At 44.8% G+C, this 23,095-nt stretch overlaps 2 protein-coding genes across 9 annotated transcripts in view; one reads left to right on the plus strand and one right to left on the minus strand.

The window, feature by feature from the left end:
• Positions 1-2,897: 2,897 nt before the first annotated feature.
• On the plus strand, positions 2,898-4,381 carry gjd6 (gap junction protein delta 6). Its single transcript, XM_068710534.1, has one exon. It carries the CDS (start codon positions 2,898-2,900, stop codon positions 4,101-4,103), a length of 1,206 nt encoding a protein of 401 aa, XP_068566635.1. The 3' UTR covers positions 4,104-4,381.
• A 1,941-nt stretch (positions 4,382-6,322) lies between these two features.
• Positions 6,323-23,095, minus strand: part of sh3gl3a (SH3-domain GRB2-like 3a) — a 30,580-nt gene continuing 13,807 nt past the window's right edge. Inside the window, exons 2-11 of one of the 8 annotated variants that reach the window (XM_068710693.1) lie at positions 20,954-21,022; positions 20,256-20,328; positions 16,184-16,327; positions 13,950-14,083; positions 13,702-13,860; positions 12,920-13,023; positions 11,966-12,090; positions 11,831-11,857; positions 11,303-11,371; positions 6,323-10,263 (exon numbers count right to left, since the gene is read on the minus strand). In XM_068710693.1, the coding sequence (XP_068566794.1) occupies positions 10,061-10,263; positions 11,303-11,371; positions 11,831-11,857; positions 11,966-12,090; positions 12,920-13,023; positions 13,702-13,860; positions 13,950-14,083; positions 16,184-16,327; positions 20,256-20,328; positions 20,954-21,022 (1,107 nt within the window). In that variant the 3' untranslated portion in view covers positions 6,323-10,060. Of the gene's footprint in view, positions 10,264-11,302; positions 12,091-12,919; positions 13,024-13,701; positions 13,861-13,949; positions 14,084-16,183; positions 16,328-20,255; positions 20,329-20,953; positions 21,023-23,095 lie in introns of all 8 variants that reach the window. The other 7 variants (XM_068710692.1, XM_068710694.1, XM_068710691.1 and 4 more) reach the window with 7 other exon arrangements.

The following is a 23,095-nucleotide window of genomic DNA, read 5'->3' on the forward strand; positions in this document are numbered from 1 at the left end:
TGGCTCATTTGAGCAGACACACAGACTCACAGTCACAGACACACAGACTCACAGTCACAGACACACAGACTCACAGTCACAGACGCACAGACTCACAGTCACAGACACAGACTCACAGACTCACAGTCACAGACACACAGACTCACAGTCACAGACGCACAGACTCACAGTCACAGACACACAGACTCACAGACTCAGACACAGACTCACAGACACAGACACACAGACTCAGTCACAGACACACAGACTCACAGACTCAGACACACAGACTCACAGACACAGACTCACAGACACAGACTCACAGACACACAGACTCACAGACACAGACTCACAGACACACAGACTCACAGACACAGACTCACAGTCACAGTCACAGACACACAGACTCACAGTCACAGACTCACACAGTCACAGACGTAGAGACTCACAGTCACAGACGTAGAGACTCACAGTCACAAACTCACAGTCACAGACGTAGAGACTCACACAGTCACAAACTCACACAGTCACAGACGCACAGACTCACACAGTCACAGACGTAGAAACTCACACAGTCACAGACTCACACAGTCACACATTCACAGACGCACAAACTCACACAGTCACAGACTCACACAGTCACAGACGTAGAGACTCACACAGTCACAGACTCACAGTCACAGACGTAGCGACTCACACAGTCACAGACGCACAAACTCACACAGTCACAGACTCATATAGTCACAGACGCACAAACTCACACAGTCACAAACTCACACAGTCACAGACTCATATAGTCAGACGCACAAACTCACACAGTCACAAACTCATACAGTCACAGACGTACAAACTCACACAGTGACAGACTCACACAGTCACAGACGTAGCGACTCACACAGTCAGACGTAGCGACTCATACAGTCACAGACGCACAAACTCACAGTCACAGACTCATACAGTCACAGACGTACAAACTCACACAGTCACAGACTCACAGTCACAAACTCATACAGTCACAGACGTAGCGACTCACAGTCACAGACGTAGCGACTCACACAGTCACAGACGCACAAACTCACACAGTCACAGACTCATACAGTCACAGACGCACAAACTCACACAGTCACAGACTCATACAGTCACAGACGCACAAACTCACACAGTCACAGACGTACAAACTCACACAGTCACAGACTCACACAGTCACAGACTCATACAGTCACAGTCGTACAAACTCACACAGTCACAGACTCATACAGTCACAGACGCACAAACTCACACAGTCACAGACGTACAAACTCACACAGTCACAGACTCACACAGTCACAGACTCATACAGTCACAGACGTACAAACTCACACAGTCACAGACTCACACAGTCACAGACTCACACAGTCACAGACTCATACAGTCACAGACGCACAAACTCACACAGTCACAGACTCACACAGTCACAGACTCATACAGTCACAGACGCACAAACTCACACAGTCACAGACTCACACAGTCACAGACGTACAAACTCACACAGTCACAGACACACAGACTCACACAGAGATAGTAAAGCAAATTCTTTGCACTTTGTTTATGTTCTACAAAATGACACAACTTTACAGGTGATCTGACAGAAAAGGTCCACTAATATAGAAATGTAACTTGCTTTTGTGTGTCTTTGTAGTTTTGCCGCAAGTAATCATAAAAATGAGACCGTCTGGTCTCCATGTAATCCAGAAGAAACGAGGATGTAGTTCAGTTGGGAGGGAGCATCATTCTGTAGGACCTCCTGTTGGAGGCATCCATGAAATGTGATAGAAAAATAAAAAACAGAGATATTAAAACACACACACACACACACACACACACACACATCTGACCAATCACCGTATATGATTGGTCAGATGGTCTTTTTTCCAAGGTTCCAAGCATCAGCTGCTCAAAGATCCTATCCCTTTATGTGAAGCACACTGAGGCCTTGATAATATATATATATATATATATATATATATATATATATATATATATATATATATATATATATATATATATATATATAGTGTGTAGTGTGTGTTAAATGCTCCATATGATTGTGTTCATGTCATAAATAGCCTGTGGGCCGAGCTCTGAGGCAGAGACTCAGATGGGTTGCCCAGACTGTTTGAAGTAAGGGAAGGGGTCAGTGAGTGTTTTATCTGGGGACACCACCATGATGCTAGCAGACCTTTCAAGGGTCTTTTTTTAAAACACAGATAAGGGGATTGGCAAGTGGCTGGAGAGGAGCAGTCAAAACAAGCCCTGGAACAGAAACCCTCACGAGACACCAGACTGAACTCTGGATACTGCGTTTCCCCCAAACCTGGTTTCTTAATCCATGTTCTCAGTTGTGTTTGCTGACGTAAACCATCTATAGAACAGTGTGTGTTATCCAGAGCATGCTCTTCTGTACCGGTCATCATTCAAAATATGCTTCTCCATTAAAGGAAGAGCACATTCGCTTCCAGAGCACTAATGTGTGAAGAATGCTCTATCAGTCGGCACTATCAGCAGGTCCTCCAGCGGAGGAAGGGGAAGGTCTCTCGGTTTTAAAATGGATCACGAAGACAGGAGAGGAGTGAGCGCGCCAAGTGACTTATGTCAAGTGGACGTCGTTATCTGTGAAAGATGAGGCGGCTCTCTCCTGCAAATGGCTCCAGTGCTTTCAAGGCAGCCAGGCAGAGAGCAGGCTGCCTCCGTCAGGGAGGTGCTCTGATTTTAGGCAGGGTAGCGTAGCCCAGAGCAGGTCTTCTGCAAAGTGGTTTAAGATGTCAGCAAGTCTAACAGGGTAGGAGTTCGGGAGGAGGAGAAGTGGATCAGTCCGGAGCAGACTGCTCCACTCCAGGCAGCTCGTCCCTCCTCGAGGCAGCCGGCAGCCACGGGCCACCATGACGGAGTGGACCCTGCTCAAGCGACTCCTGGATGCCGTCCACCAGCACTCCACCATGATCGGTCGCCTGTGGCTCACCGTCATGGTCATTTTCCGGTTGCTCGTTGTCGCCGTGGCGACTGAGGACGTGTACGCCGATGAGCAGGAGATGTTTGTGTGCAACACGCTGCAGCCGGGATGCTCCACCGTCTGCTACGACGCGTTCGCGCCCATCTCGCAACCTCGCTTCTGGGTCTTCCACATCATCAGCGTCTCCACGCCGTCCCTCTGCTTCATCATCTACACGTGGCACAGCCTGTCCAAGCTGCCTCACAACACCACCCAGCGGCAGCGGCAAGGACCGGGAGTGATCCCAGGGCAGGGAGGCCCCGGCGTAGGGCAAGGCGGCGGACGGGAGGTGTACGATCGGAGCTGCGACTCGGACAGTTGCTCCATCCGCTCCCATAAGCATCTGGGTCACAGCCTGGCGGATGTGCTGGAGGGCGTCACCGCTCAGACCCTCCTGAGGGGAGACCCCGACAACATGGTGTCCTCGAGCCACGGCCGAGGACACGCCGTCAAGGAGGGGAGTGCGGACGGTCACGTGGTCTCTGGAGGGGTTCTGTCTAAATGTTACATCTTCCATGTGTGCTTACGGGCCGTTCTGGAGGTGGGCTTCGTCACGGCCCAGTGGAAGCTGTTTGGTTTCCAGGTACCCGTCCACTTCCTCTGCACCTCGGCCCCCTGCAGCCAGCCGGTGGACTGCTACGTCTCCAGACCCACGGAGAAGACCATCTTCTTGCTCTTCATGTTTTGTGTGGGGATTTTCTGTATCCTGCTCAACCTGCTGGAGCTCAACCACCTGGGCTGGAAGAAGATCAGGCAGGCCGTGAGGCTGAGGGAGAGGGCGTCTTGGGGAGGTGGTCCAGGTATGAGGGGGGGGTATGAAACCTTCCCTCCAGACAGCCCCTCTCTCACATCCTCTCTAGGCTACAGGGACGTGACCAGCACCACTTCCCTGCCCACTTTGGACCTGGTGGTGGGTCACCAGCCTGACTGGACCTGTGCTGTGAACTGTGGCAGGATGAGGGAGCCTGAGGAGGTCAGAGAGACTAGACCAGAGCAACCAAAGACACAGGACTCCCATAAAGGAGAGAGGCTGCCTCTGAAGAGCAAGAGAGCGATCAGAGAGTCCAAACAGAGAAGTGCTGAGGTCTGGATATAGTCTACGACTATTGCTGCCTTTGTTAGTGTGACTGGATCTCACGTTGGACCTCAAAGGGTCCCTTTACAACAGCTTTTTAATGCACACGACAGACTAATTTCTCTCAAATGGAATGGACAGATATCAGATATAGATGTATAAAACCTGGGCACAGGAAACCAAAACGATCTAAGATGTAACAAAGAAAACCTCTTTGAGGTTTGATCCAGTCTAACCTGCACTTAACCCTACCGTCATTATAATGTTCAGGTTATGAGGAGTGAGTTGAATCAACTGGACTGTAAGGCATTTCAATTAAACACAACTCTTTTTTTTTTTACTTTTGGTGAACTCTTTATTTGACTGTATACTGTCAGACTAGAGACCCTCCGGGTGAAGCTGAGGACATCGGTCCCTGTGACTGGACTCATTGTGTGAATAAATGTCTCTCCTCTTGCCAAGAAACACTGGTTTGAATGCCGATGCTGGGAGAGTCTTACCTCTTGGACCCGAGCGCCCCCGCCGGCGGGGGCGGAGCATGCATCCAAAAATGAATCCACTCATAACGTTCACTCATCAGTAACGAATATAATGACGTCATAGCTGCTGAAACTGCAGCTCCTGCGCTACAAAGTCATCTCAGCTGTTTGTACGAACTCCAAACACAACATATGACAAAGCTACGTCTAATACCAAGTAACACAATCCATATAGCGCCCCCTAGGCAGTCCTAATAGCCACATTTATGCCAATAACGTTTTGAAAAATGAATTCAATGCCAACACCCGTTAGCTCCGGAGATCGCTAGCGACCAGACGGCAGAACACCATTTTGTTACATTCCGCTACGACACAGCGTCGCAGTTTTACTTACAAAACAAAGCCATCATCACAATCCGCATAATCGATCACATCATAAAGCAGCTCCTTACTTTGAGATGTTCTGCAGCAAAATAAAAATGAATCCGTTCATGTTTACTGTCTATCTGCGCAGCTCATCCGTCTCTGCCTGGATTCAAAGCTGGCGCTGCCGTCGTGTGTCTCGTGCGCTGCTAGCGGAAGAGGCGGGGTTATACGTCTCAGCTAATCGGATTTGAGAAATTTGACACTCGGGTAGTTTTTTTATTCTGATTGGATTCTGTCAATCAAAGTCACGTTAGGTTGTTTCAACAGAGCAGGCTGTGACGCGTCTATGGAAGGTTCATTGGGTCAAATCAGCCCTTCACACGGTCTGAAAGGCTTTGGAGGCTAAAAAAACTGGAAATCAGACGATAAAATCCCATGGATGACAAACATGAACAGTCTCAGAGAGGATCCAGGCTCTCAACATGATGCCAAACTGCTGCATATGGACAGATTGAACACTATTAGTAATACAAGAAGTGAAATATATAATTATATAGTATATAAAATTACAATGTACAACATTTTGGTTGACCTCGTTTGACCTCTCCGTACTAGATCAAGATGTACTAGATAAAGCTTCACTTTATCAAAGTAAAACTTTGTTTAGAGACCCTCAACATATAGTTCTATGATCTGGGAGAGCTGGAAAGCTTGTATCTACATGATTTCTAATAAAGAAATATCCTGAAATTGCTTTTTCTTTCATTCGAAAATTAGAATTTTCAATTTGTGTTGTGTGCCATCTTAATCTACTCTTAACCAGAAACATATATACTGATATTTACACATATCAACACATCTCACAAGCGTTAGGGTTATTTTACTACCGAAAGTATTAAAATAGCCCTTACAGTTGCAACGCTACACTCATTATCGTATGGGAATGCTGTTTTCGAGCTGAGGGCCTAAAAATCGGTCTAGGGTCCAAAAGGTTTTAAAGCCAGAACACATTAAAACGGGTCATTTAATAGTGTTTCCCAAACCGTGTACGTGTGACCATGTGAGTTCTGGATGCTGTAATGGACACAACATCCACGTGTTAAGTGTTTACAATGTACAGGGACAACTCATATATATATGTATATATATATATATATATATATATATTTATTTATGAATACATAAATATATATATATATATATATGAATACATAAATATGATCACTGGTGAGAGGCAGTGACCACAACCTATTATAACTGTAACACAAAACAATGTCTGTCATATTTAGACTGTTAGCTCTCAGGTCATAGAGGGAGAATGATGTAGTATTACGTACTCATTCTGGTCATGTAGTGACTCACAGATGAAGACACACAAAAACAAAAACACACACGTTAAATATTTGCTCGTCTTTATTTATGCAATATATTTATTATTATATTCATTTACAACATCTATAAAACACCTTTTGCATAAGTTATGCTACTGAAAGAAAGGAAACAGAGCGGTGAGCTTTGCCTTGTGGCCGGTTGTGAACGAATACTGAGCAGAATACTGAAGGCAAACAGAGGTACAGTGTAGAGAGAGATCTCCTCTTAGTGTATCAGACGCCACGCATTCATACTGCGGAGCTAAGTGTGGAACGTGTGGAACGTGTGGATGGTTCCACTTGGTTCGTGACGGTTTCTCGAGTCTCTTGACTCCTGGACGCTGGATGCAGAATTAACCCTGGTGATGGACGTTGATGTGACGTGTTTGGTTGTGCTCAGAGCTCCCCGGTATCCATCATCCATCAATCTTTAGGGACAGAGTATCGTGCAACACCTTCAACATCTAGGCAGTTGAAGCTAACAGAAGGTGTCTTTATTGGTTCTCTATTGTATATAAAGTTGAGTTGCTCCACAACACGTGAAAAGACGAACCCGAATGAATCCACGAGTCCATATTAGACGACACACGTCTGGAGGAAAGCGAGCTTCATGAGAATGACTCTAAGTCCCTCTATTCATAAAACGGTCATATAATAAAGGCGGGTCGCTAAACATGAATTGTTTTTTTCTAATTACCTTTAATCTGACAGCAAAACTGGTAAATTCAGTGTAGCGTACGTCACAGCACTCATTCCATCAGGACAGCAGCAGTGTTCATGGTCAACACTCTGCTTCTTAAAGCTTCCCAGGAGCAGGAGATGTGGTTCTTCATACGACGTCCTTGACGGCAGCGAAGGAAACTAACAAACGAGCGCAGAACTTTCACCCAGGAGACCGCTGTGTCCCGCGTGAAACCAGAACTCTACGTCACGTGTCGTGAGACTAAGTCCACTGAGGGCTGCTGAGTATCTTCTGTAGTTCAGGTGCTACGAATAACGACCACCATCTGTGTTCTAACCTTAACCACGTCGCTCTGTTGGTCCATGTGGTATTGTGCGTTTCTTCACGTGTGACACGAGGCTGATATAAAACGTGTTTATGAAACAACCTTTAGAAAATGTTGTCGTCCTTCTTATTATTATACACGAACGTATAAAACCATGAAGCATTTCTCCGACCCGCCTCCGTTGTTCAGATTGAACTGGTGCTGTGGAACGCAGCTGCTTTCATACAGGTGAACAAGTTTCTGACTAAAACATGATCCAATTAAAGTGAAGTTTAAAATAAATACATCTACAGCTGAGGTAAATAACGGCCTTGGCCTCTCTTTGAGTATTTACGGTAATCCGTCTCTCTGATGGCTGAATCCTGAAGACGAGCGAGGCGTCACCTGATGGGACTCCCTAAAAGACACAGTGACTGCAGGCGTATGACCAGAGCCTGAAGATCCACAAGGTAACGGGTCATCATGGGGTCCATACAACAATAACTGAGCGGGTCAATAGAGTACAGTCCAAAGAACATCTGTGCTTATACGATCTAAGCATCTATCACTTTGACGTCACACATGTATATATATATATATATATATATATATATATATATATATATATATATATATATATATATATATCTGATACGACAGTGATTCTGACCTGTGAATAACACAAAGTGCAACGCTGAAGGAAAGCATGAGGAAAGAAGAAGGTGCATGTCTATGAACGTGTGGTAGGTTCTAGAGCTTCAGTGCATTACAGAGAGTCCTCGCAGCACGACACGATGAGTCAGAGCAAACGGAGCCAGAGATGACTTCACTTGGGTTCTTCACACTCGTGTTCTGGACGACACTTAAGAGCACAGCAGGCGAAACGGGCAGCGTCAGTTTGGGGAGGAAATGTAGAGCTAGAACAGGTAGAGCGGAGCAGAGCGGCCGTTTGCTCCAGCGGAGACGTTCACCATTCATAAACGCTATATAAATATGAAGGGAGTGCTTTTGTGGAAAGGAACAGTGTCATGCAGCTGAAGCCCACATTAAAAGGTAACTCTGGTTCATAACCACTTGGCTGTTATTGTTTGTAATTTTGGCCATCGTTCAACAGGCCACCAGTTCATCCAGAGTACAGTACAGTACAGTCATTTAGCAGACGCTTTTACAATCCAGTATCTATCTACACACCGTAGACGCAGCTACGGGAGACATTTGTGGGGTTAAGTGTCTTGCTCGAGGACACATGGACATGAGACTAGCGGAGCAGGAGCCGGGGATCGAACCGTACAGCTGAAAGCCTGAAGCATCGCTGATGTCCATAAATACACCTTCTAACCACTTCAGTGTCCTGCATGTCCCGACGGACGGATGCTAGAGACGGATGGTTTGGGTAGTAGGCGGTTCTCTTCCCTTCTCTGGGGGCTTATTTACAGCAGCGTTACATCAGTTACTCTTTGGCCACTTGGGGGCAGCACTTCACAACAAGCTGCACATATTTCAACACACGTCCTTATAGCCTGTTGGTGAACAGTGTTCATCTCGATCTGTTGAACGCTCCACTAGTCTCAGGTCGTGTCTGTCTGCCTGATGTTTGCACGAGTTATTTTAAATGACAGTAGCTGCTGGAAGCAGAGCGGTGAGACTGAACCATAACTGTGAATGTACCGGCTGTAAAACTACAGTCAATGAGCTGTAAGATGTCTCCCCCTGGGGGTGAATAACATCTGCCCCCCCCCTGTCTGTCCACAGAGCTGTTGAATGAGTGCAGTGCTGCTTCACGGCCGTCTGACTGCAGGTGTTTCCTGACCATGTGACAGATATCAGCAACTTAAAGAGAACGAAGCCGTTTACTGACCGAGATGATGGCCGAAGCTACGGCGAGGACGACGCTCTAATCTCTGCAGACAACCCTGGAACTTTGCTCAGACTTCACTTGAAGGCTTGTGAGCGCTCAGAACAACGAGGCTGGTGTTTGGACAATAACACACAACGTGAAATTCTAGACGAGCCGCTGTCGGTACTCACAGCTGTCCAGCTAGCAGCGAGAGGAAGACTCTGGCGACACACAATAAGGGCAGAGTGCGCCCAGGTAGACGGTCGTTCAGCCGGGCTCAGCCACCGGTATCAGATGGTCTTTTTGCCGGAGCATTTGATTTATCGATCGCTGTCGGGATGTAAAGACAATTTCAGCAAATATATAAAAAGCATGTTTACTGCGGTAAACATGACTTCCCTAATAGGACTCTTTAAACATCCAGCTAATTCACCTGACTCCATCCATACTGGGCTACGCTAGCTTCCTAGCATCAACACACATCGCCTCTGTCCTTAATCGGGGGAAATATCCTGAAATGAGAACAATGTTCCTGATGTGACTGTAATGCAAATGAAAGCATATCAAAAAAAAGATGTCACGATGTCCAGTGGTGGGGGGGGGGTGTGTCCTCTGAGGGACCGACAGGATGGACGACGGCGTCTCACGACTGCTGGACATCCTCACCTCGGTCAGACCCAGAGGACCGGAGGCAGCGTGTCCCACTGGACGGCTTGGTCTTCAGCTGGATTCAGGGTCACAAACATCAACAGACGAAACAATTCAGTCAGTAAAATGTGATCGTGCGTCGGGTCGGGACAGAACTACCGCCTCTCTGGCTCCGTTTGGACAATCAGAAGCTCCGGGCTGAGCTGGTCCTGTGAACGTTCAGGGTCGAGTGGTGAGCAGAGTGTTGTGAAGGCGGGTCAGGGAGCCTTTAGAGGACTCGAGCCGCCGGTCTTCACTGAGGCAGGGGCACGAGGACCTCCACGTAGTTGATGGGGAAAAAGCCGGACTCGCCGCTGATCATGCCCTCGTACCAGTTCTCATCGATCTGGTTGGTGAGGATGATGACGTCCCCCTCCTTGAAGCCCAGCTCGCCCCCGTTCTCTGGCTCGAAGTCATAGAGGGAGCGGCAGCACGGCTGGTCCAACACCTCGGCCTCTGCACCACAGGAAGAGATCAGACTTCACTGCTAACGTCTAACAACCTCCTCATTATCAAGTCATTCTGGTTCAACCAGTCGATGACAAAATGTCTGAAAGGAGTCTTTCAACCGCCAGAACTCCACCTGATGACTTGGCTGAAAGCCCAGAACTGCTAGTAAGAGGACCTTGAGTGGATGGACTTTGCTTCACTACAACCCAAGTGAAGGTCATGTTCTGATGAAGATCGTGACACATGGTGAATGAACTTCAAACTCCTTTGTTCCAAAAGAAGACTCTCACGTCTGAGGGGTTGAAACCAGTCGTCGTTTTGCTTGATTACATATTTCATTCACAGACGAGTGAATGTTGTGTGTGATGTGTGTGTTGTGTGTGATGTGTGTGTTGTGTGTGATGTGTGTGTGTGTTATGTGTGTGATGTGTGTGTTATGTGTGTGTTGTGTGTTGTGTGTAGTGTGTTATGTGTGTGTTGTGTGTAGTGTGTGTAGTGTGTGTGGTGTGTAATGTGTGTGTTGTGTGTAGTGTGTAGTGTGTGTGGTGTGTAATGTGTGTGTTGTGTGTAGTGTGTAGTGTGTGTTGTGTGTAGTGTGTAGTGTGTGTGGTGTGTAATGTGTGTGTTGTGTGTAGTGTGTAGTGTGTGTTGTGTGTAGTGTGTTATGTGTGTGTTGTGTGTAGTGTGTGTGTGTGTGTGTGTGTGTGTGTGTTGTGTGTGTTGTGTGTAGTGTGTTATGTGTGTGTTGTGTGTAGTGTGTGTGTGTGTAGTGTGTTATGTGTGTGTTGTGTGTAGTGTGTGTGTGTGTGTGTGTGTGTGTGTGTGTTGTGTGTAGTGTGTGTTGTGTGTAGTGTGTTATGTGTGTGTTGTGTGTAGTGTGTGTAGTGTGTGTGGTGTGTAGTGTGTTATGTGTGTGTTGTGTGTAGTGTGTGTGTGTGTGTAGTGTGTTATGTGTTGTGTGTTGTGTGTAGTGTGTAGTGTGTAGTGTGTGTGTGTGTGTGTGTGTGTGTGTGTGTGTGTGTGTGTGTGTGTGTGTGTCACTCACGGTGAACATCTCCGTTGAAGGAGGGGCTCTCAGGCCATGACGACAGTGGAACGGAGCTTAAATGATCGTCTGGGTGAGATGTGAAGACAAATGAAGATGGTGTTGACAATGCTCACACTCAGTTTATGATGAAGACATTGTCCTAAGTGTGTCCTTTAATATGTTTGTATGTATTGATATAATAGCCACATTTCTTAGCTGTTTTCTTTTAGTCACAGCTGCCATGTAGCTTTTTACTGTTGGTACCAATGATGAACCGCTTGTGCAAATCTCATCTGACATTTAACGCTCAAAACTACTTTTGTCATTAAAAAGCGACCAGATGGCCGTCACAGCAGCAAACAAGCTGAGAGGGTCTGACAGGAGGGTGATGGGGGACAAGTGGGACATTTACTGCCGGCTTCAAAAGATGGACATAATAGTATGTAATAGAAATATAGAATAGTAGAGACGGCAAGCTGCATCTGTGAGGGAAGATAAATGTACGTCGTGCACCTCGACACTGTATAAAGGAAGACCTACTTTTACCATTGACTGAGGGGTTGATCTGCATATCTGTGAGGGACAATAGAAAAAAAGATGGACACACTTGAAGGCAAAGCAAACAATGAAGATGGGGCTGACGGAGGAGGCTGCGGGCCCGGTAAAGGCGGGAGCGCGTACCGGTGGATTTGAGCGAGGAGCCGTAGGACAGGCCGTTGTGCTGACTGCTGTCCAGGGCCTCCACGCTGCTCCTCACCGACTTGGGTTTGAAGTGTCTCTTGGGCCGGCTGCTGGCGGTGGATATCCTGTGGGTGAGAAGGCAGCAGAGGGACAACAAATACAAACGAATCCTTGTTTTGAATCGGCCCCGCCTTCTCCGTCTCGCTACCAGAGGCTGAGCACAGGAAGGAACGGTCTGCTGATGCATTCTCTACATTGTTTCCGCTCTTGTTCTCTCGTTCATGTTTTCTTCTAGGGGAGCTTTCATATACATAACATGTTAACTTGAATGCTTCTAGTCCTGGATGGTGCACTGCAGCCTCTTGAGGCCAGAATGAGTATTACAACAACAAACACTTGTTCATTCCTCAATGTATCACTATTGTATTTGACTCTTTGACTGTACTTTTATTCTCTGTCCACTTCCTCCTCCTGTCTGAGCCCTCTCTCTTCCGTCTCTCACTCGTTGATGTATGGCCCAGTTGAACAGTTAAATCTTCTTATTTCTGTCGGATGTAGCAGAATGTTACGTGCAAAATGTTAAGTGTTGGTTGAGTCTGTTTGTGTGAACTCAGTACAGAGAAACATGCATGTAACCAACTAACCTTTTGACGAGTTTGGGTTTTCTTCCCTTTAAATTATGGCCTGAAGGTTTTTGAGTCACACTCAGTAAAGTCTGCAGTATACTATGGGGAGAGAGTGTACTGTTGGGTTTGGTACTGAAATGCAGGTATCTCATTGGCCGAGGTATTAAGACGGTCGTCATGGTGAACGTGTACTGCTCACTGACCTGCTGTCACCGCTCTCATCGCCCTCATTCATGCTTTCAATGTCTCAGTGAGACTGTCGTCCTTCCCACAGGGGATGAACGACAGCGAAGTGATGACTGACGGCAGAGTGAAGCGCTCCCCTCACCTCTTCTGCAGCTTCCCACTGAGCTCCTGCAGGATCTCACACGACTGTCTGTGGTACTCTGCGGCCGCCTCCATCAGCGCCAGCAGCTGGCTCGCCTGCTCCACCTATTGGCCACAAGAACACAGACACACACACACACACACACACACACACAGACACACAGACACACAGACACACACACACACACACACACACACACACACACACACACACACACACACACACACACAGAATAAAGTAAGGATCTGACTTGGTATGTACTGAGTGTTACTACATATTAAAAAGACGACATTCCTCATGTTAAACTCAAACGTAACAGAACTATATTCTGTATTCTTGAATGTTTTATTTTTATCTATTTATTTCATTTTGTTTCACATCGGACGTCTTCAATATGTTTGTTGTTATGTAAGACTAACGCCCAACGTTCTTTCTTTAAGTGTTCTTGAAGTTCTTAAATGAATAAATGGAAAGCAACGTTATATTTGTCTCCTCCCCTTTTCATTGCTGATCCGAACCGTGACTCAAGAACCGTGATCTGAACAGAACCGTGAGGTTAGTGATCCGTAGCGCCCCTCTTTTTTTATCTACGGTTTGTGCAAGTTAGCGCTAGACAATGTGAAGGCTTGTGAGTCCAGCAGACGCGCTGCAGCGACTTGCTGTGTATTGATGAATCCACGCCGCTGTCCGTGGTGCTGAAGAAGCGTCTGAGTCACACCGGAGTCCCACAACGAGCAAACTCCTGTTAAAAATGACCAAACGGTCTACAGACCATCTCTTACATCATTCTCCAGGAAGTTGAACATGCTCCTCTCCGCCAGCTCTTTGCTCTCGTCAAACTTCTCCACAGCCTGCCGGATCTCCTCGTCTGGGATCTTCCCCTGACGCTTCTTCTTATAGTCAAAGTCCAACCGGCGGCCCTCCAGCTTCTTCAGGTGGTGCTGCAGACACGGAGAGGAACACGTCAACGCGACGCATCGGGAAAGTGAATTTTAGAGCACAAAGCACAAGTGAGACAAAAGAGTTGTACCGTGATCTCTTTGAGGTCCTTGTCCTGTAGATTCTGCAGGGGGTCAATAAAGTTTTGTTTGACACCTATGTCCAGGGAGTCCTTCACATCCGCCATCTGCCTCATGGCCTCGCCCACGTCCACCAGAGCACAGCCTGCAGGACAGCGAGACAAAGCACATGTCTTCAGTCGACAGAAACAGATCAGAAAACAATGAGGCTTCACACTAATGTGATCAAATGTGCACATGAGAAGGGAGTAAAGAATAGAAACGGGGCAAATAGAGACTACAGGCCTGTTCCTAGTACAAGCCTTTTCCAAAGTAGTGAACGGAGCGGAGCAGATGGATACTTCAGTGCATGTAAGCGTGCCCCACTGGCTCATGGACGCCTCATATGTGACCTTTACAGCTGACAACGCCGTCCCGACCCATGGCGGCACCCTCCGGTTCCGTTCAGTTAGTATGTAAGTTAAACCTGGCTTTGTCATTGTCAGCTTAAGTTAATTCACAGTTAGGGCTGGATCAGGTTTATAGTTAGGGCTGGATCAGGTTTATAGTTAGGGTTGGATCAGGTTTATAGTTAGGGCTGGATCAGGTTTATAGTTAGGGTTGGATCAGGTTTATAGTTAGGGCTGGATCAGGTTTATAGTTAGGGCTGGATCAGGTTTATAGTTAGGGCTGGATCAGGTTTATAGTTAGGGTTGGATCAGGTTTATAGTTAGGGCTGGATCAGGTTTATAGTTAGGGCTGGATCAGGTTTATAGTTAGGGTTGGATCAGGTTTATAGTTAGGGCTGGATCAGGTTTATAGTTAGGGTTGGATCAGGTTTATAGTTAGGGCTGGATCAGGTTTATAGTTAGGGCTGGTTCAGGTTTATAGTTAGGGCTGGATCAGGTTTATAGTTAGGGCTGGATCAGGTTTATAGTTAGGTCTGGTTCAGGTTTATAGTTAGGGTTGGATCAGGTTTATAGTTAGGGCTGGCTCAGGTTTACAGTTAGGGTTGGATCAGGTTTACAGTTAGGGTTGGATCAGGTTTATAGTTAGGGTTGGATCAGGTTTATAGTTAGGGCTGGATCAGGTTTATAGTTAGGGTTGGATCAGGTTTATAGTTAGGGCTGGATCAGGTTTATAGTTAGGGCTGGATCAGGTTTATAGTTAGGACTGGATCAGGTTTATAGTTAGGGTTGGATCAGGTTTATAGTTAGGGCTGGATCAGGTTTATAGTTAGGGCTGGATCAGGTTTATAGTTAGGGTTGGATCAGGTTTATAGTTAGGGCTGGATCAGGTTTATAGTTAGGACTGGTTCAGGTTTATAGTTAGGGCTGGATCAGGTTTATAGTTAGGGCTGGATCAGGTTTATAGTTAGGGCTGGTTCAGGTTTATAGTTAGGGCTGGATCAGGTTTATAGTTAGGGCTGGATCAGGTTTATAGTTAGGGCTGGATCAGGTTTATAGTTAGGGCTGGATCAGGTTTATAGTTAGGGCTGGATCAGGTTTATAGTTAGGGCTGGATCAGGTTTATAGTTAGGGCTGGATCAGGTTTATAGTTAGGGCTGGATCAGGTTTATAGTTAGGGCTGGATCAGGTTTATAGTTAGGGCTGGTTCAGGTTTATAGTTAGGGCTGGATCAGGTTTGCCTTGGACCAGCCCCTAGATATGCTGCTATAGGCCTAGACTGCCGCGGGACTTCCTAGGATACACTGAGCTCCTCTCTCCTCTTCTCTCTCTCCTTCTTTATGAATTCATGTCCCATTAATGCTCATTACTGACTTTGCTTCTTCCCCGGAGTCTTTGTGCTTTCTCTCCTCACAGGTGTCCATGGATCAGGGTTATATCTGGACCCTGATCCTGTCTCCTGCCATGGCCCTGCTGACACCCACTGCTACTATCATTATTATTATTAGTCACAATTCTATTACTGTTACTGGTTTTATTATGATTATTATTATATTATATCTACTGCTGCTGTTATTACTATTGGAAATCCCTTTTCTGTTATTGTTTCTGCTATTATTAGCGCTACTACTGCTGTTACTTCTCTCATTATATTGTGTCTTTCATTCTGTACGCATAACATCTATTGCACTTCAGTCCAAGGGATCCCTCCACTGTTACTCTACGTTTTTCCTTATCCACTGATAGGGTTCTAGGACAGAGGATGTCGTATGCTGTACAGATTGTAAAACCCTCCGAGGCAACATTTGTTGTATTAGTTGTATTGGGCTTGACGATTAAAAATGTATTAGAATTGGTACCAAACATGGAGTCCTCTCCCAGCTCATGTCCGTAGCGCAGCATGCAGTCTCCCAGCAGGCCTTCAGTCTGAGGGTAGCCAGTGGTCTTCACCTGCCCTCGGATCTTAGACACGGTGTTCAGCATGTTCAGTTTGGCTCGAGAGGCTGTGGAGGGAAACAATGAATATACCACACATGATTCACTGTGAATATACCACACACATGATTCACTGTGAATATACCACACACAGGATTCACTGTGAATATACCACACACAGGATTCACTGTGACTATACCACACACAGGATTCACCGTTAATATACCACACACAGGATTCACTGTGAATATACCACACACAGGATTCACTGTGACTATACCACACACAGGATTCACTGTGAATATACCACACACAGGATTCACCGTTAATATACCACACACAGGATTCACTGTGAATATACCACACACATGATTCACTGTGAATATACCACACACATGATTCACTGTGAATATACCACACACATGATTCACTGTGAATATACCACACACATGATTCACTGTGAATATACCACACACAGGATTCACCGTGAATATACCACACACAAGATTCACTGTGAATATACCACACACATGATTCACTGTGAATATACCACACACAGGATTCACTGTGAATATACCACACACAGGATTCACCGTGAATATACCACACACAAGATTCACTGTGAATATACCACACACATGATTCACTGTGAATATACCACACACAGGATTCACCGTTAATATACCACACACATGATTCACTGTGAATATACCACACACACATGATTCACTGTGAATATACCACACACATGATTCACTGTGAATATACCACACACATGATTCACTGTGAATATACCACACACATGATTCACTGTGAATATACCACACATGATTCACTGTGAATATACCACACACAGGAGTCACCGTTAATATACCACACACATGATTCACTGTGAATATACCACACACAAGATTCACTGTGAATATACCACACACAGGATTCACTGTGAATATACCACACACAGGATTCACTGTGAATATACCACACACATGATTCACTGTGAATATACCACACACATGATTCACTGTGAATATACCACACACATGATTCACTGTGAATATACCACACAGGATTCACCGTTAATATACCACACACATGATTCACTGTGAATATACCACACACGGGATTCACCGTGAATATACCACACACAAGATTCACTGTGAATATACCACACACAGGATTCACTGTGAATATACCACACACACATGATTCACTGTGAATATACCACACACACATGATTCACTGTGAATATACCACACACATGATTCACTGTGAATATACCACACACATGATTCACTGTGAATATACCACACACAGGATTCACTGTGAATATACCACACACAGGATTCACCGTGAATATACCACACACAAGATTCACTGTGAATATACCACACACATGATTCACTGTGAATATACCACACACAGGATTCACCGTTAATATACCACACACATGATTCACTGTGAATATACCACACACAAGATTCACTGTGAATATACCACACACAGGATTCACTGTGAATATACCACACACATGATTCACTGTGAATATACCACACACATGATTCACTGTGAATATACCACACACATGATTCACTGTGAATATACCACACACATGATTCACTGTGAATATACCACAGGATTCACCGTTAATATACCACACACATGATTCACTGTGAATATACCACACACAGGATTCACCGTGAATATACCACACACAAGATTCACTGTGAATATACCACACACATGATTCACTGTGAATATACCACACACAGGATTCACCGTGAATATACCACACACAAGATTCACTGTGAATATACCACACACATGATTCACTGTGAATATACCACACACAGGATTCACTGTGAATATACCACACAGGATTCACTGTGAATATACCACACACATGATTCACTGTGAATATACCACACACAGGATTCACTGTGAATATACCACACACAGGATTCACTGTGAATATACCACACACAGGATTCACTGTGAATATACCACACACAGGATTCACTGTGAATATACCACACACATGATTCACCGTTAATATACCACACACATGATTCACTGTGAATATACCACACACAGGATTCACTGTGAATATACCACACACACATGATTCACTGTGAATATACCACACACACATGATTCACTGTGAATATACCACACACAGGATTCACCGTGAATATACCACACACAAGATTCACTGTGAATATACCACACACATGATTCACTGTGAATATACCACACACAGGATTCACTGTGAATATACCACACACAGGATTCACCGTGAATATACCACACACAAGATTCACTGTGAATATACCACACACATGATTCACTGTGAATATACCACACACAGGATTCACCGTTAATATACCACACACATGATTCACTGTGAATATACCACACACAAGATTCACTGTGAATATACCACACACAAGATTCACTGTGAATATACCACACACAGGATTCACTGTGAATATACCACACACATGATTCACTGTGAATATACCACACACATGATTCACTGTGAATATACCACACACATGATTCACTGTGAATATACCACACAGGATTCACCGTTAATATACCACACACATGATTCACTGTGAATATACCACACACAGGATTCACCGTGAATATACCACACACAAGATTCACTGTGAATATACCACACACAGGATTCACTGTGAATATACCACACACAGGATTCACTGTGAATATACCACACACAGGATTCACTGTGAATATACCACACACATGATTCACTGTGAATATACCACACACAGGATTCACTGTGAATATACCACACACAGGATTCACTGTGAATATACCACACACAGGATTCACTGTGAATATACCACACACAGGATTCACTGTGAATATACCACACACATGATTCACTGTTAATATACCACACACATGATTCACTGTGAATATACCACACACAGGATTCACTGTGAATATACCACACACACATGATTCACTGTGAATATACCACACACACATGATTCACTGTGAATATACCACACACATGATTCACTGTGAATATACCACACACATGATTCACTGTGAATATACCACACAGGATTCACCGTTAATATACCACACACATGATTCACTGTGAATATACCACACACAGGATTCACCGTGAATATACCACACACAAGATTCACTGTGAATATACCACACACATGATTCACTGTGAATATACCACACAGGATTCACCGTTAATATACCACACACATGATTCACTGTGAATATACCACACACAGGATTCACCGTGAATATACCACACACAAGATTCACTGTGAATATACCACACACAGGATTCACTGTGAATATACCACACACAGGATTCACTGTGAATATACCACACACAGGATTCACTGTGAATATACCACACACAGGATTCACTGTGAATATACCACACACATGATTCACTGTGAATATACCACACACAGGATTCACTGTGAATATACCACACACAGGATTCACTGTGAATATACCACACACAGGATTCACTGTAAATATACCACACACAGGATTCACTGTGAATATACCACACACATGATTCACCGTTAATATACCACACACATGATTCACTGTGAATATACCACACACAGGATTCACTGTGAATATACCACACACACATGATTCACTGTGAATATACCACACACACATGATTCACTGTGAATATACCACACACATGATTCACTGCGAATATACCACACATGATTCACTGTGAATATACCACACACATGATTCACTGTGAATATACCACACACATGATTCACTGTGAATATACCACACACACATGATTCACTGTGAATATACCACACACACATGATTCACTGTGAATATACCACACACATGATTCACTGCGAATATACCACACATGATTCACTGCGAATATACCACACATGATTCACTGTGAATATACCACACACAGGACGGTGTTGTAGTGACAGATCTTTTGTCTCTTACCTGGGTTAGGCTGGAGGTATTCTGTTGTTTTGGACAAGAGGTCAAACACGGACTTGTTGGTCACCTCAATTTTCTAAAAGGAGCAAGATAAGAACGTTTAACAAGAGATGTTGCATTCATGTGTAAATATGTTCTCCTTCTAGAGGATATTTGAAACAGTACATTCAGTTAGTGATTCAGACCCAAGCTGGGCTCATGGTTACAGCATTTTCAACAAAATGTGAATGATGATACTTAGGACTAAACTCTTAACTTGAACTTTACTCTTTTCATGCTAGTTAAAAGGCTGGAGTGTGTCGCCAGAGTAATTCTGCAGTGTTTCAGTTGTTGAGTTAACTTAAACATTTAGATGTAAAGTCATCTTCAAGTGACTAATTATATGTTTTATTATGTGCACACAGATTATAGTCATCGCGTCTGTCCAGGACAAATTGATCACTATCAGCGGATGATTATCATATCCAATTATTTTCCTTAATAACATCTATTGACGTTTGGATATTTCTTACATGAACCAGACAGCTTCGCTATTTACAGGCTCGCTGCACATTTCTGGGTCTTTTCCCTCACCTGTTTGGGGCGCTTGCTTGCTGGTGGTTTGTAAAAGTGTACAGGCTGTCATGATGCTATTCTGAGTTGCTCTGTGTACACTGACACAGCAAAAACAGCCTTATGAAAGACTCCTGTATTGAACTCACCCTCTCCATCTCCATGAAGTCTTCGTCCAGCTTGGTGCCCTCTGCCCCGCTGATCTTTTCACTGAGTAGCTGCACAGAGAGAGCAGAGAGAGAACGACAGAGGACTGAGTAATATTAAGGGACGGGAGGAGGGGTGAAGTGCCACAGTGAGGTCGCTGCAGGAGGAACCACCATGAGGATTATAGACCCAGCATGCACCTCTTGGTCAATAACATTGTGGGTGTGTTCCACACGTATATACAGTCTCTGGTTCCACATTTAGAACATGAAACTTGGCTGAAACGCAGTATCAGCTGAGAGTCACCTCTCTGCAGCGGCTCCTTCTCTGCTCTCCTTTCTTTTGTCTCACACTGTCATATCTCTATGTCATTCTCTCTACTGACCAGCAGGGGGCCGGTCCTGTTCTTCCCTGTGGTTCTCCAGTCGTAATCAGAACTTATCGTGTGACTTTTGTTTTTACTCTGTAACAGAAGAACAATACCTGAGATAATAATAATTCAGTAGAATCAAATAATGAATGATTGCTTGGGTTAATAACCTGCTGTTATGTGATATGGGCACATCTACCTACCAGCAGTAATACTGTGGTCTTTTAAAAGGTTTGTCAAACACAGGGATGGAACTTTGACACCATTCCTCTGGTAGATTTAAAGAGGATTAAAGTCCTGTGAGTACAAATAGTGGACTAATACTGAAAGATTTAGGGCAGTCGGCCAGTCAGAAAGAAACCTCTGAATTCAGGTCACTTCATGTTCTAACACTGAAAAAAAACATCCCGTTCCCACTTCATGACGTATTGTAAATATCACGTGTTTTAATCTACTTTCTGAGGATTCTTTGCATCACCAAGACTACCTTTGAAAACCCAAATTGGAGCAACCACCTCCTTTTGTCCACTTCTTTTTCAGTCTATCAGCTGTACGCTCTACACTGCGTAGGTTGAGACTCTGTCAACTTTAAAGCTTCCATGAAATGACTGGCAGTCTGCTGTTTAAGTCCGTATATGTACGTGTTTCCTGTAGAAACTGTAAGACAGGGACGGATGGATGTGGGTTACGTTCCCGCCAAATTCCACATGGACAGCGGCTACTAGCTCAACATGGAGGACTTCTCGCCGTCGCCCCGGATCTGTCCCACAAATCAGACGGGGATGAAATGGAGGAAGAAGAAGGCGAAGAAGTCGTTTTTTGGATCTGAAGCCGGCAGTGATGTGTGGTGGAAAAAAAATCTTTTTAACCTCCCTGTGTGTGACAATGTTACTTGGTATTGTTATTGTTGGAGAAATGTATCATCCCGTTCTCTTAGTTATAACTTGTATGGCTTAAACCTGCATACGTTCATTTTAACCCAAATAATACATGTTATCATATCAAATGTATTTTCATGTCTAACCCTCTTCCTCCAATAACAATACCAAGGCTGGGAACTCGGCAGTGGTGAAGAAGAGAAGCAGCGTCTCTGATTTCACGGGAACTTTAACAAACACTAATACAATCCACAATAAATGGAAGGACATAACAAAACAAGAGGATTAGAAACTTTTCAGATGACAGTTATGTTATGCAGTCCTCCCTACATGGCAGTCCAACTCCACTGAGAAACAAGGCTTCCTTCAGGAGCAGTTTAGTAAAGTAGCGGTAGGGTAAACGGAGCAGACAGTGACGATGCAGCACCGACGCAACCCAGCTAAAAGTAGCCCAATTAGCAGCTCCGCTAACAGCACGACATTTACCAGGGAGCGAACAAGTGGAAGAACCTGGAGATCGACGGAGAATAGAGAGGAGACACCGGGCATCACGCGGTGAGTATTAGTAGGATCAACAGAACTGAGTGCAGATCCCAAACACTTCAGAAGCAGGCTCTTGATATTGCCATACAGCATAATAACTTAGATTCCAAATTCATAAGGAACCTAAAGCAACACGAACATGACTGATGTTCTCTCTCATCACTCTGGAGGTGAACACAGTCAGAGGGAAACGGGATCTGGACAAGGCCACTCTGTTGTGTCCAACTGAACTAGAAATGAGTAGAAGATGATGTAAGTTTGTTTTAACTATGGAGCACGATGGATCAAGATGCATTAAAGTATCCTATCGGACGGACACTGAAAAATAATCTGTAATATTACAGCATTTTCCT

The sequence above is a fragment of the Cebidichthys violaceus genome, unplaced genomic scaffold (genome assembly GCF_023349555.1).
Source record: "Cebidichthys violaceus isolate CVI_PGR_0920_01 unplaced genomic scaffold, fCebVio1.0.p SCAF_16, whole genome shotgun sequence".
Lineage (NCBI taxonomy): Eukaryota > Metazoa > Chordata > Actinopteri > Perciformes > Stichaeidae > Cebidichthys > Cebidichthys violaceus.